This window comes from Typopeltis vanoorti, chromosome 16 (genome assembly GCF_054136105.1).
Source record: "Typopeltis vanoorti isolate ZY-2024b chromosome 16, IOZ_Tvanoo_1.0, whole genome shotgun sequence".
NCBI lineage: Eukaryota > Metazoa > Arthropoda > Arachnida > Uropygi > Thelyphonidae > Typopeltis > Typopeltis vanoorti.
The window spans coordinates 117,458,657-117,472,292 of record NC_143564.1 but is presented as its reverse complement, the minus strand read 5'-3'; the positions used below and the strand labels follow the sequence as shown (position 1 = coordinate 117,472,292).

The window sequence follows — 13,636 nt, the reverse complement described above, 5'->3', positions numbered from 1 at the left end:
TTTTCCCATATTCACCCAATTCATACATAAATTGATCAAGTACATAATTACATACCATGTCTGATATAAAAGAAGTGCAGAAAAGTTAGCAGAACTTGGTGTTAAGAAGGTGCAGAAATCAATCGCACTTGAAAAGAAGATAGAGGTGATTCAAAGAATGGAGGATGGGCAGACACGTGCTAATGTCTGTAGAAATATGAACTTACCTCTATCGACTGTTACTACAATTATGAAAAATTCAGATAGAATAAAACAGTCTGCGTAACAATCTATGGCTGCATAGCAGGAGTAAACTTTAAGAAAAAATGGAAAAATTATTACTATTATTATGGGTGGATGACTTGAATCAGAAAAACATTTCTCTGACGCAGGCTGTTATAACTGAGAAAGCAAAAACAATTTTTGAAGATCTTAAAAAGGCAGATGGTGGCAAAGAAACATTTTTAGGAAGCAAAGGTTGGCTCATGAGATTTAAGTCGCAAAGTAAGTGTCAAATAATGTGGTGAGGCGGCAAGTGCAGATGTTGCAGCAGCGGCTGCTTTTCCTAAAGAATTTCAAGACTGTGTAGAACAAGAAAGTTATCCTCCTGATCTCATTTTTAATGTTGATGAGACTGGGCTCTACTGGAAAAAATTGCCATCACGCACCTTCATTTCCTGTGAAAAAAGTTCTGCTCTGGGTTTTAAAGCTGCAAAAGATACACACGCTTTTGTTGGGTGCAAATGTCTCTGGAACTTTGAAGCTTAAACCAATGTTGGTGTACCATACACAGACACCACGTGCCTTCAAGGGTCTAAAAGCCATGTTTCCAGTCTATTGGAAATGGAACAAGAAAGCTTGGGTTACACAAGACATTTTTATAGATTGTACACAAATTATTTTTGTCCTACCATGCTTCGCTTCTGTAAAAAATATGATTTGCCAGGCAAGGCATTGCTTCCCTTGGATCATCGTTTATTGTGGGATATTGTGGGATGTAATATCCCATTTTGATATTTACCCACATTATGGGTAAATACCAAGAATAGTGATCGGAGCTTGCTCCACCCTTACTATGAGTTGCCTCAGTTTGCACTACCAAATGGGTCAGGTGTTGAACTATCCAGGTATTTGCTTACGCTTGGAATCGCCGAACTTTATATAGTTTCTATATTCGGAATGAAACTCTTTGAGTTTCTTATTCGGCTAAGAAACAATATGGGATGTAATATCCCTTAACTTAAAAAAAAAAAAATGTATAGAAACTATTAAACAATGTGAATGCAGTATAAAAGGTTTCAATTCAGAATGGGTTCGTCATGAAATTATGCAAGGGTAACTATGAGCCCAAAAGAATGCCAAAATTCATGTACACAAATGCCAGATGCATCAGAAATAAAGTGAAGGAGTTTTTTTACATAGGTCAGCTGCTCAATTTACCTAAAAATTATAACCACCAGCAAGACCTGATTATCAGAAAATGGTATAGTTACAAGGATAGAATGTAAAGGTGCTTTATTTTCAGGGAGGATAGAGAGAATAAAATAGAACTTCAACAAAAAAAATTTTAGGTCCCTAAACCTAAAATCCTCCTCAACACAAGTTCAGGAGGATTTTAGGTCTAGGGAGTTGGTTCATTTCAGGCCATCTGATGCAAGGTATAGGTCAATAGGATAAAATATATTGTTGGTTGCTGCTATACACACAAGGGAGTCAGTCCACAAGATGTGCTAATATGCTGCTGCATGGCATCCACAACGAGTGCAAGCAAGCAATTATGGGGGATTTTGACAATGGAAAAATAGATTAGAGGGAGGAAAAGGTACATGGCAAGTTGGAAATGGAATTTATACAGTTACCACAGGATAATTACCGGCCTGATTGGCCGAGTGGTTAGTGTATCTGCTCTCCAGTCAAAAGGCTGCGAGTTCGAATCCCACCGTAGGCATGGATGTTTGTGATTGTCTGTGAAAATACCAGTGGTGGTGGTTGGTGATAGATAGTGGATGTGGTTACCTGTAGATGGAGTAGGTGATGGAGACAGAGTTGTAGAGCATGTGCCCTCCCTTGATGAGTCCATGGACTCCCTGGAGGTGTCATGTAATAGTAGTAATAGCAATAATTACTTGAAACAGTGACATGGAGAGGAGCAGGGATATGAGACTGCTGGATCTGGTAATAGCATCAGATACCAATAACTACTGAACATTCTGACTCAGAGTGGAAAAAGTAACCATCCAGTCTTGTTCTTGGAAGTAGCTGAACATGCAGAATTCACAGTCAAGAATGGTTTATGTGGAACTACAAAGCTGGTGATTATGACACACATAGGAGACAACTTGAAACAGTGCTATTGCATAAGAAGCTACAAGGAAAGAATGTCAGTAGTGCAAGGCAAGTGGTTGGGCAGGGATTGTTTGAAAGAAACAGATTCAGACCACATACCCAGAGTCAAGAGAAAGAACTAAGTGGGGTTAAGTGGATCACTAATATAAAACCGAAACTGCAAAAACATTGTGGAGAGAATATAAAGAAAAAGATGATTAGCATACTCATGAAAAGTACGAAGTGAAAGGAAGAAGAATGACTAGTATGGTAAGGAAGGTCAAATATCAGATTACGAAAGAAAATTAGCTAAACTGGTCAAAATAAATCCAAAAGAACTTTCCTCACTGTATAGCAAGTAAGACAAAAAAAAACTATTATGGAATGATGACATGAATCAAAGTTGACAGTAAGAAAGTGACAGAAGCAGAAGAAACAGTTAAGTTACTGAGTGACCAGTTAGAGGGAGATCTTGCATTTGCTGATGTGACAGGATCTGAAGTGAGAATTCAACTAAGCAAACAGGATGTACTCCACTGTAAAATGTCAGCAGAATTATAAAAGTGAAGTGACTACATCATCATCACCATCATCACACTGCTGGACTTTGCAAAAGCAATTTGACAGAATGCTACATGAAAAACTACTACAAAAGTTGGAGCAAACATGAATGAATATGAATCCAGTGCCATGAATAGGGGGTGGCTGACAGACAGGCATCAGAGAGTAGCATATAAGGTTGAATGAAATCTAGGAGAATGAGGATAACCAATGGAATGCCTCTCAAGGCTCTGTACTAGAGGTGCTACTGTAATATATATATATTAATAATATAAGAAATGATTTAAGGACAGATACTGTTTGCTGATGATGAAAAACTGGAGAGGACAAGAGGCGATGAAGGTGATGTAAATATCCTGCAAGAAGATTTAAATAAATAAATAAATAATAAACAAATAAATAAATAATCATAGCCTTTATAAAGGTTATTATGATTTGGCTGCATGTTGACTACTATGCAGAGATTTAGTTGCCTAGATTTCTTGGGAATCAGAAGGTAGTGTAGAGGATCCAGAGAAGAGTAACCAAGCTGATGATAGGTCTGCAGAATGTTCCCCTATGAAGACAGACTGAAGGTGTGCGAGTTGTGAAGTTTAGTTGATAGGCAGAAAAAAAGGGATGATAGAAACTCAATTTACTAAAAGAAATTCTACAGAATTGATACAAAAGAAAATTTTCAATGAGAGAGAGAGAAAAAGCTAGGGACATCCCCTCACCTCACCTCAAGAAGTTTTATAAGAGTGTAGTTAGTAAGGGTGTGCAGATTGGAATTTTTACTTGGAGAGTAATGAATGAGTGGAATGGATTGCCAGAACTACTGTTAGTGCCCCTTGAAAGTGAATGAGCTTAAGGAGGGGTAGGATAGGCATTGTCTGTACAGAGTTTAGCATGGTTCTCCTGCAATGAGTCTGCTGACTCCATGGAAATACCTACATAATAATGATAACATGTTCATGTTCCTACTAGCTATACAATAATAATAGTTATTTATTTAAAATAAATTTTAAATAAATAAATAAAAATAAAACAAGTAAAATAAATTTATTCGAGATGTCAAATCACCCTCCAGTTGGTGAGAATGACCATGAAATGATTACCTGGGTGGTCGCAAGCAGTGTGAGGACTTCTGCGAGGAAAGGGGATATGTGAAATGGTGTAAGAACAACTGCTGTGGAGGATATAGTTACGATATTTAATGAGCAGATCATAAAAGGTTTTTCATCCTTGTGAATGGGACATTATGGTGAGTTTGAGACCAGTGAATGAGGAGGAGAGACTGCTGTGAGCGAGGAAGGAAGGGGGAATGTGCCAGGGAGTTGACATCTGCCTTGACATATTTGTTTGATGTCTTACACTGGGTCTGTTTTAGGACCATTGCTGTTTTAACCTATATGTTAATGATATTGGGGAAGATTTGAATGAGAATATTCAGTTGTTTGCAGATGATGCAAAATTGGGACAAATATCCCAGAATATGGGCAATTAAGCAAACTTATTATTAATAAGGCTGTGGGACATGATCATATATCATTGCATATTTTGAAGGAATGTGCCAGGGAGTTGACATCTGCATTGACATATTTGTTTTATGTCTTACAATCAAGTTCCAAAGGAATGGAAGGAAGGCAAGTTTGGGCAGCTTAGTGAGGTGATAGAACTCAAGCATCAAATTATATGCCTATCTGTGTGTCAGTTGTTGTGGTTAAAGTGTTCGAGAGGCTAGTTAGAACCAGGATCCAGAATTGGGTTGACACCAGTGGTATTATCAAATGTTGGACCATGCTGCCCAACTTTACCATGTTGGATAGCATAAATTTGGGAGGTCATGGTTTAGTAATGTACTTACTTATGACAATAAGGTGACGCCTTCATTGGACAAAGGAGATGGATAGAAAGTAGTATACTTAGATTTTGCACAGGCTTTGGATAGATTGCCCTATGATAAGTTGACAGTCAAACTCAGATAGGGTTGCTTATTAGACTAGTGCACTGAATTGAATATTGGCTATCTTATAAGTATCAGCAAGTTGTGTATCGAGGAGCAATATCCCACAAGAGGAAAGTCACTAGTAGTGTAACTCAGGGGTCTGTTTTAGAGCCCATTGCTGTTTAACTGTATGTTAATGATATTGGGGAAGATTTGAATCAGGATATTCAGTTGTTTGCAGATGATGCAAAATTGGGATGAACGATGAGGAGTAGAACAGATGTCCTGGCCTTACAAAAAGATTTGAATAGATTGAGTGAATGAGCCCAGGAGTGGAGATACCAGTTCAATGTTGCGAAATGTAAGGTTTTAAAATTTGGGAAACAAAGATGGGATATTAGACTAGTTTTGTTGGAGGTGGAGGAAATAAGAGGTCTTGGAGAGAAGGTAGATAAGGATCTAAAATTTAGAGGACACATTGCCAAAATTGTGAGGGCAACACAATGAATTCTGAGAATGACTTGTAGAAGGAGATTCTGGTTCCATTATATAAGGCCTTGATTAGGCCACATATTGACTACTGAGCACAGATTTGGTCACCTCGTTTCCAAAAGGACGAAGAGATGTTGGAAAGCTACAGAGGCAATTTACTAAGGTAGTTTCTGATATCTGGAATGTTGAATATGAAGAAATATTGAGAAGATGCAATTTAGACAGCCCAGTGGATAGGAAAAAAAGGTGTTATGATTGAGACATACATGTTAGTAAGGGGGATGCTATAGAACTGATGTTAAAGAAAGAGGTTTTTCATAAAATGGTGGGAGAGAGGTCATCCCTGGAAGCTGTATAAGGAGGGTGTGAGAAGTAGTTTTTTTTGCATGGAGAGTTGTGAATGATTGGGAAAGAAATTGAAATTCAAATTCTCTGCAGATTCAAATGCAGAGAATTTGAATGTGTTTAAGATATGATGAGCTGTGTGCATGATAAAGAGACCTCCTAGAAGAGTCTTTGACTCCATGGGGTATTGGGATAATAATAATAATAAAATTTTTATTTTCAATTGAAGTATTGTTCTTTTATTCAAAATTTTGATTTACAAATTAAATGAGATTTAATTTGGCAGGAAAGTAGATTTTTCAGACATGGACTAGAATGATATTCAGAGGGTTTCTGCCAGGAATTTGATGAATGCCTTTCAAGTTGGAAAAATCAAAAGCATCAATACAAGAATATGCAGCTGCTCGCATCCATGCAAACATTAAGGACTAACTTTACTACCATTTGAGAAATTTAAGTTACTACTGATTATATTATTGCCAACTTTCACTATAGCAAACTCACTAAAAGTTACTAACCAGCTTGATAGTGAAATGTGATTTTAAGGGAAATATGCCATAACAAAAGCAAACTCTTTCAAAACAACAATGAAATCATATAGAACTATGAGGTCTATATGATTTCACTATAATGAATGTCAACTGTATAAATCATCATATAACTGCTTTGTGTTCATTATTTCTTAACAGACTATAAATTGACAAAATTTCTGAATAATTTTATAATAATAAGATTCAATTTTAATTAACTAAGTAATGCAACTATATTCAAGCAGTAAAAAAATTATCATACCTTTGTTTCCTGTGAAATGAAATCTACAAGCTTTTCCATTTCATGGGTTCTTGAGATTACTTGTTGAGAAAATTCTTGAAGAAAATTCAAAAGCTATAAAACAAAGTAATACAATTTAAGCACATTACTGGATATATATATATATATTAAATTTACTAATTTCTCTAATTTAATTTAAGAGGCAAACAATAACTATGGTTTCTTGTTTTTGCCTCTCTCTCTCTCTTTTTTGAATTTAGTACAGGAAAACCTCACTTAACATGATTAATTAATCCATCAATTAATACCGCTAAGCAAAATCGTGTTAAGCAAATACAATAAACAATAGGAATAATTATAACTCATCCATCAGTTAGCATAAATTGGGAAAAAAAAAAGCTATATTAGAGGATAAAATCATCAAATTTAATAAAAATCAATGGCTTAAATTTTTATTTAATGTCTGAGTATTTGATTGAGTTACTTTTTTACAAAAAAATTAAATAAAGAAGTTTGAATAGTTCTCGTTTTCATCTTGTCATGCAATTTGCGATAGCTGGCAATCGCTTTATCAAGAATTCGGCAGACTTCAAAGCTTCATTCCATATCAGGATCAACATCAAACAACATTTCCTTAGCATGCTCAAAGTGATTGAAAACTAGCTCAAGTTCTTTTGCAGTTAGCTTCTTAGTCGTAACATTCTCTTCTTGTTTGCACTCCTTTTCTTCTTCATATGCATGCTATTCTTCTAGTTGAAGGAGATCATTTTTGCTTAACTGTTCTGAATAGGAATCGAGTAAGTTTCTCACATCTTCATTATCCAGTTCATTAAATCCAAGTTCTTTTACAATTGTGCTGATTTCTTCAATAATGTTATCTGCTGAGTTATTAATGCCAATGAAATTTCGCATAACGTAAAAAATTCATGTTAACTGATTACTCACTTGCTTAAAGCGAGAAATAGTATCATTTCACTCAATCGTGCTAATTGATTATCGCGCATATCGAATGTGTTAAGCGAGATTTTCCTGTATACATAATATCTTTTAAAGTTATTAAAAACATTATGGAGATTTATATCTCTGCCATTAAAGTCTACATCATAAAATAGTTTAAGCAGAGTAGTTCCTAGATGATGAACAGAATCAAGTTTGATGGTAATGCTTCCTGAAACTTCCCCAACTTGTAGAGAATTAGAATAGGATATGTGGAGGGTACCGATGAGGCAATACAACAGCGAGGAGAGTGGCATACTCTGTTTGTTCAATATACAAGATTTTTTTTTTTTTAATCATACGCTGTAGTGTCAGCACTCATCATGAGAGGTTCATTCAACTGACAACATATTTATGATACTGAACCTTAAAATCCTTACTACTCTGGTAATGTGTTCCATTCATTTACAATTCTCCATGTAAAAATTCTACACCTCACACCCTTCTTCACCACATTCTTACACAATTTCATGGGATGGCCTCTAGTTCTTCCTCCCCCCCCCTCATCACTTTCTATTCTTTTTGTAATCCCTTACTATTAACTTAAACGTCTCTATCACATCACTTCTCTTCCTATCAGCTTAATTCAGTAATTTACATTGCTTTAACCTCTCTCCATAGACAACATTGCAAAGTCCTAATATGTTTTAGTTACTTGTCTCTGGACTTCCTCCATTGTTTCCACATCACAATGAAAACTAGGTGACCAAATATGAGCACGACAGTCCAAGTGTGATCTGACCAGTATTTTATAGTGGCACAACCATCTCCCTATACCTACATGCCACTTTAATCCTTATCATAGTGGCAATATGATATGCAGTTTTTGTAACCCTTGCAATATACTCTCTAAACGTTAGTCTACCCTCAACTGTCATCCTCACAAATCTTGAATCTCATCCACTTCTGCAACACAGTTACATCAACATAGAACATAGCCTTATAGCTCTGCACTCCAAAATGCAATACCTTGCACTCATTAATATTAAAAGTACAACCTACACTAATCTGTCTATGAAAAAAGTCTATTCAAATCTTCCTGAAGAGAATTAACATCAGCAGTGCTCCTTATAATTCTTTCTAACTTTTCAAGGTTAGCAAACAAATGAAGATCCCCAGTCAATTCACATGAAATATCATTAACAAATATGACTTAAAAAAAACTACAAAATAATAAAAATATTCAGCATTACATATCTGGTTTTCACTTGACAGCTTTTTATCTAAATCCATTATCCAGGTCTCTGATTTGATTAGCTCTTAATCTTTCCATCTTATAAAGTAGTCCTCACTACATCAACATACCTATATTCTAGTGAATTGATGCAAGAAAAGGACTCTTAAGTCCAGGTCTTTTTCCTGATGTTGTAGATTAAAACTCATGTTTTGCAAATGTTTAATTTCTAATGCTGTTTGAGAGACCACATTCTCAAATATTAATATGAAGTTCCTTTCTGCATTAATGGCAGAACCATATTAAAGTCATCTCTTTACTCCTCCAATCTTCCTCAAAGCTCTCATATCTGTGGCTTTAAGTCCATTATCAAAGACTTATTAAGGTTATTTTATTTTAACCCAAATCATATTTTAAAACTGGCATGAACACTCTCTTGTGTGTTGCTAGCTAGGTTTTTTAGCTTATTTCTGTCCTTCCTTTTCAAAATTTAATAAAGTGGCTTTTTCATTACACCAACTTTACATATTCCATAATCTATTTCCATACTTAATTTAACATCTTTACTAAAAACTCTTCCTAAATAGCAGACATGTGTGACCTGTTCCACAACTCCTTTACTGAGAATACTGCTGATGCTTAATATTTTCCTGCTACCCCCCCCCCTCCACACACACCACAGTTTTGGTTCATTTATTGATGAATTTCATTCCAAAATTATTAAAGCAATTATGTGACTAAAGACTCATGAAGACTTTAAAAATATTTATTTATGAGGATAACTACATCTGCACAGCATAAAGAACTAAGCTTAATAACTTCTTTCATGTTAGAGGTCTTACTATAAATGTAGAGAAGCCCTGCTAATTAGCACTTGTCCCTTCAGGGCATGACAAGAAACTAAAGGTTGAAAATCTTGAGTTTTTCCTGCACAATAGGCCATTACATTGTCTTACTATCCTGGAGGAATGGACAGTAAGGTTTGGTGTAAAGAAGATAACAAGGCATCTTCTCTACACCAAAAGGACAGTCTTATATTCCCTTCTCTTCAGAAAATGCTTTGTCATCTTTAAGAAAAGCTCCTCTCAAACCCCAGCAAGGGCTTTTCCTCCTTTCAAATTATTTGCTCCCTAGATACCATCATAAGTTGACACTTGAGCATACGTATGTCTCAGTACTGTCCCATATGGATAGGGCTATTCGCTCTGCCATTCATTTATGGCTCAGGCTACCTTACTCTGTTGCCTATTTTCATGCCATGGTGAAGGGCAGTGGACTTGGTATCCCTTCCCTCCACTGGCTTATCCCATGCCTTCATTATAATAGAATTAAGAAATTAGAAATATTCACTTCTCAAATTTGCAGGGATGTATTTCATTGTCCTATTATCCAAGAAGCCCTTCGGCATACTACAGGGTTGACCAAGTATCAAGGTCAACTGATAGAGACTGCATCAGCAGAGCATAAGAAATGGGCTACTTAACTATATAGCTCTGTTGATGGTGCATCACTTTATGGATCTAATCAGTATCTTCCCAGCATCAATGGGTATGGGACGGTACTAGACTACTACCTGGTTATGGACTCAATCAGGGCTAGGATCAATGCCCTGCACAACCCGTGGTGACAAAAGTTGCTGCTACAGTGAAACCTTTTCTTATATTGCCTAATGTTGTTTTCAAACTCATGGTACTTGGGTGAAGCGGCATGATGCTGTGGTCTCCATATTAAATAACTGGTTGAAAAACAAAGGTTGAGAGACTGCAGTTGAACCACACTATAGAACTACAGCTGGTATTAGAAAGCCCAATTTAATTGCAAAGGGTGAAAGAGTTTGGGTTATTGATGTGCAGATAGTGGGTAATGGGAACCCACTTGTTGTTAGTCATAGGAACAAGGTGTCATATTATAGACAGAATATAGATCTTGCTCGACAGTTCTCTCTAAGATTTGTTAAGTTCAGAGAATTAGAAGAGACTGCAAAATTCATTAAGTTTCCAGACACTATAAAACTGGATGAATTAAACTTGCAGATGTTTTCATGGATAAATATGGATAAATTTGAAATGCAGTTGATGGATTTTCAAAGTAGCTCAATTTAGAGGCAGAAATTTGAGACAGGAGTAACAGAGAGAAGTGCAGAAAACGAGGTACTAAGGACTTAGAATACTATTCCAGAAACTTTTGTATGTTTAAAAATCCTGACAACAGCATTACTATCAATTTTTACATCTACATATATATTCTTGTGAATCCTTGTTCTCAGTGATGAATTTTGTTAAGTCTCGTAATAGGAGTAGCCTTACAGATTAAACTAGTAGTGCATGCATATCTCTAAAGGTTACAAAATATAAACCTGATATAAATTATCTTTCATCAGTAATGTAGCAGCAGAAGTCTCATCGATGCTAAATAAATAAAACATCCACTATTTTTCTTTCTCTAGTTTTGATTTGATGTTTTCTGCTAAAATGGTAAAGATTAACTTCTGTTTAATATATTACGTAGGTAAAATAAATTTTTTTTTTTTAATCTGTAATTTTTATGTATTACTTGTAAGGGATTAAGAATTGATTAAATAATATCTTTACTTTTATTTTCTTTTATTGTGCTTTAGTCAAGTAAAATGATTATGAGATTGTGCACTGCAATATACTGGAAAAACTTGAAAAAAAAAAAAAACTTGTCTGATTGATCTTTATAAAAAAAAATAAAATAAATTAATTAAAAAAAAATTAGAATTATTGTTTACTCTTTTGCTGATGTTAAAAATCATCTTTAAATTGTGTGGCTATATATGGCAGCTAGAATTACACTTAAAGGCAAATAAAAATTATCCACACTATCAACAGGGTAGAAGGACTTAAGTAAAAATTCCATTACTAATTTTTACATTGGTTCAACCTTACATGACTTCCAATAATCACTATTACAATATTCTTTGATTTTACTGCTCTAGTGTGATTTTTGATTATTGGAAAAGGTTCTCCCAATACACCAAATAATAATAAACTGCTCTAGTGTGATTTTTGATTATTGGAAAAGGTTCTCCCAATACACCAAATAATAATATGTTCCCCAAAATTGGCATGTGAGAAAATTTTGCATCAAAGATTTGGGAATTTTGGCATGAAAAATTAAAAAGGTTACCCTCCCCTGTTGATAGTGTGGATAATTTTTATTTGCCTTTAATCCCCCGAGAATTTGTCTATTATGATGGCATGGCAAATACCAATATAAATGATTTATAATAATATTCATTTATAACTATAACACTTTTTTTGAAGGTTAGTCAAGTGAGTTTTAATTTATCTTCCTACATGTTTCACCGATTTTTGCTATCGGCATCTTCAGGGAATATAATTGGTAAGCTATATGAAGATAACAGACTAGGTTTTTAACTGACAGTTCTAATTCATACAAAATTAGTATTGTGCGAGACAATGCACGTGTCTCGGGAACGTGATTTATTTGTCGTGAGACATAATGCAATTGGTGTGAAAGTTCATTTCTTTGATGTTTAGTGATCTGATTAAAGCTTTCCAAATTTCCGGTAGGATTAGACCTTGATTCTTATTTAGGTTTCCTGTTGAACGGGCGACCATAGCAGCCTCCTAGAATTACCATTCCCGAACCTTCAAGGAGGCTGCTATGGTCGCCCATTCAACAGGAAACCTAAATAAGAATCAAGGTCTAATCCTACCGGAAATTTGGAATGCTTTAATCAGATCACTAAACATCAAAGAAATGAACTTTCGCACCAATTACATTATGTCTCGCAACAAATAAATCATGTTCCCGAGACACGTGCATTGTCTCGCATAATACTAATTTTGTATGAATTAGAACTGTCAGTTAAAAACCTAGTCTGTTACCTTCATATAGCTTACCAATTGTATTCCCTGAAGATGCCGATAACAAAAATCGGTGAAATATGTAGGAAGATAAATTAAAACTCACTTGACTAACCTTCAAAAAAAGTGTTATAGTTATTATACAAGTAGTCAAGAAAGAAAATCCCACTATATTCATTTATGTTATGTCATGCAAATTAGAATAATCAGGGATGGATACGAAATTGGTTATATGGATACAAGGGTGGCTCATGAACAGATATTCTGCCATCAGGTGCCACCGTCCATTGGTATCAGTTTAATATGAAGAAATGTACAGTTATACATATTGATTGGGATAAACTGATTACAAGCTGTGTACCACTTTGATGGAACAGTACTCCAGAATATAGATGAAGTTAGGAGTTGTAATAGATAGATAGTTGAAGTTGAGAGGGCATATTGCTATGGTTGCTTGCCATGATAACTCATATCTTGACTGCTTGGCTATTGAAGAACACATTAACAAGTAGAGATAAGGAAGTTATTATTCTTTATAATGCACTGATACATCCACATCTGGATTACTGTGCTGAGATCTGGTCTCCCAGGTTTCTTGGGGATGAGGAAGTGGCAGAGAGGATTCAGAGGAGAGTGATCAAGATGGTAAGTGGTTTGTGGAATGCTCCCTATGAGGACAGATTGAGGGTTTGTGGGTTGCAATAGTTGGTTGACAGGTGAAATAGAGGAGATATGATAAAACATTTAAGTTAGTTAAAGGATTTTATAGGATTCATGCAAGGGAAATGTTTCAGTATTTGGCTGGGCAGATGGGATTAACAACAAGAGGTCATCCCTGGAAGCCGAGTAAGAGTGTGGTTGGTTAGTAGGGGGCATGAGAACTAAATTTTTGTTATTTGGAGAGTAGTGAATGAATGGAATGGGCTGCCAGAATCAGTTGTGTGCTATGTTAATGAGTTCAAGGAGAGATATGACAGATATTGTGTGGTTAGTAGGGGGCATGAGGACCAGATTTTTGTTACTTGGAGAGTGGTGAATGAATAGAATGAGCTGCAAGAATCAGTTGTGTGCTATGTTAATGAGTTCAAGGAGAGATATGACAGATATTGTGTGGATAGTTTGGGTCTCCTGCATCTGGAGTCCATGGAAGTGCCCATACAATAATAATAATAATTATTATACCCCCATCCTTTCTGGCCCTTCATATAGTTC

At 35.5% G+C, this 13,636-nt stretch overlaps 1 protein-coding gene across 3 annotated transcripts in view; it reads right to left on the bottom strand.

The window, feature by feature from the left end:
• LOC150098282 (uncharacterized) overlaps window positions 1-13,636 on the bottom strand; it is a 709,319-nt gene that overhangs the window by 631,528 nt on the left and 64,155 nt on the right. For all 3 annotated transcript variants that reach the window (XM_090406261.1, XM_090406264.1, XM_090406263.1), the window contains exon 3: window positions 6,422-6,514. In XM_090406261.1, coding sequence (XP_090262387.1) covers window positions 6,422-6,514 — 93 coding nt within the window. The remainder of the gene's footprint in view (window positions 1-6,421; window positions 6,515-13,636) is intronic.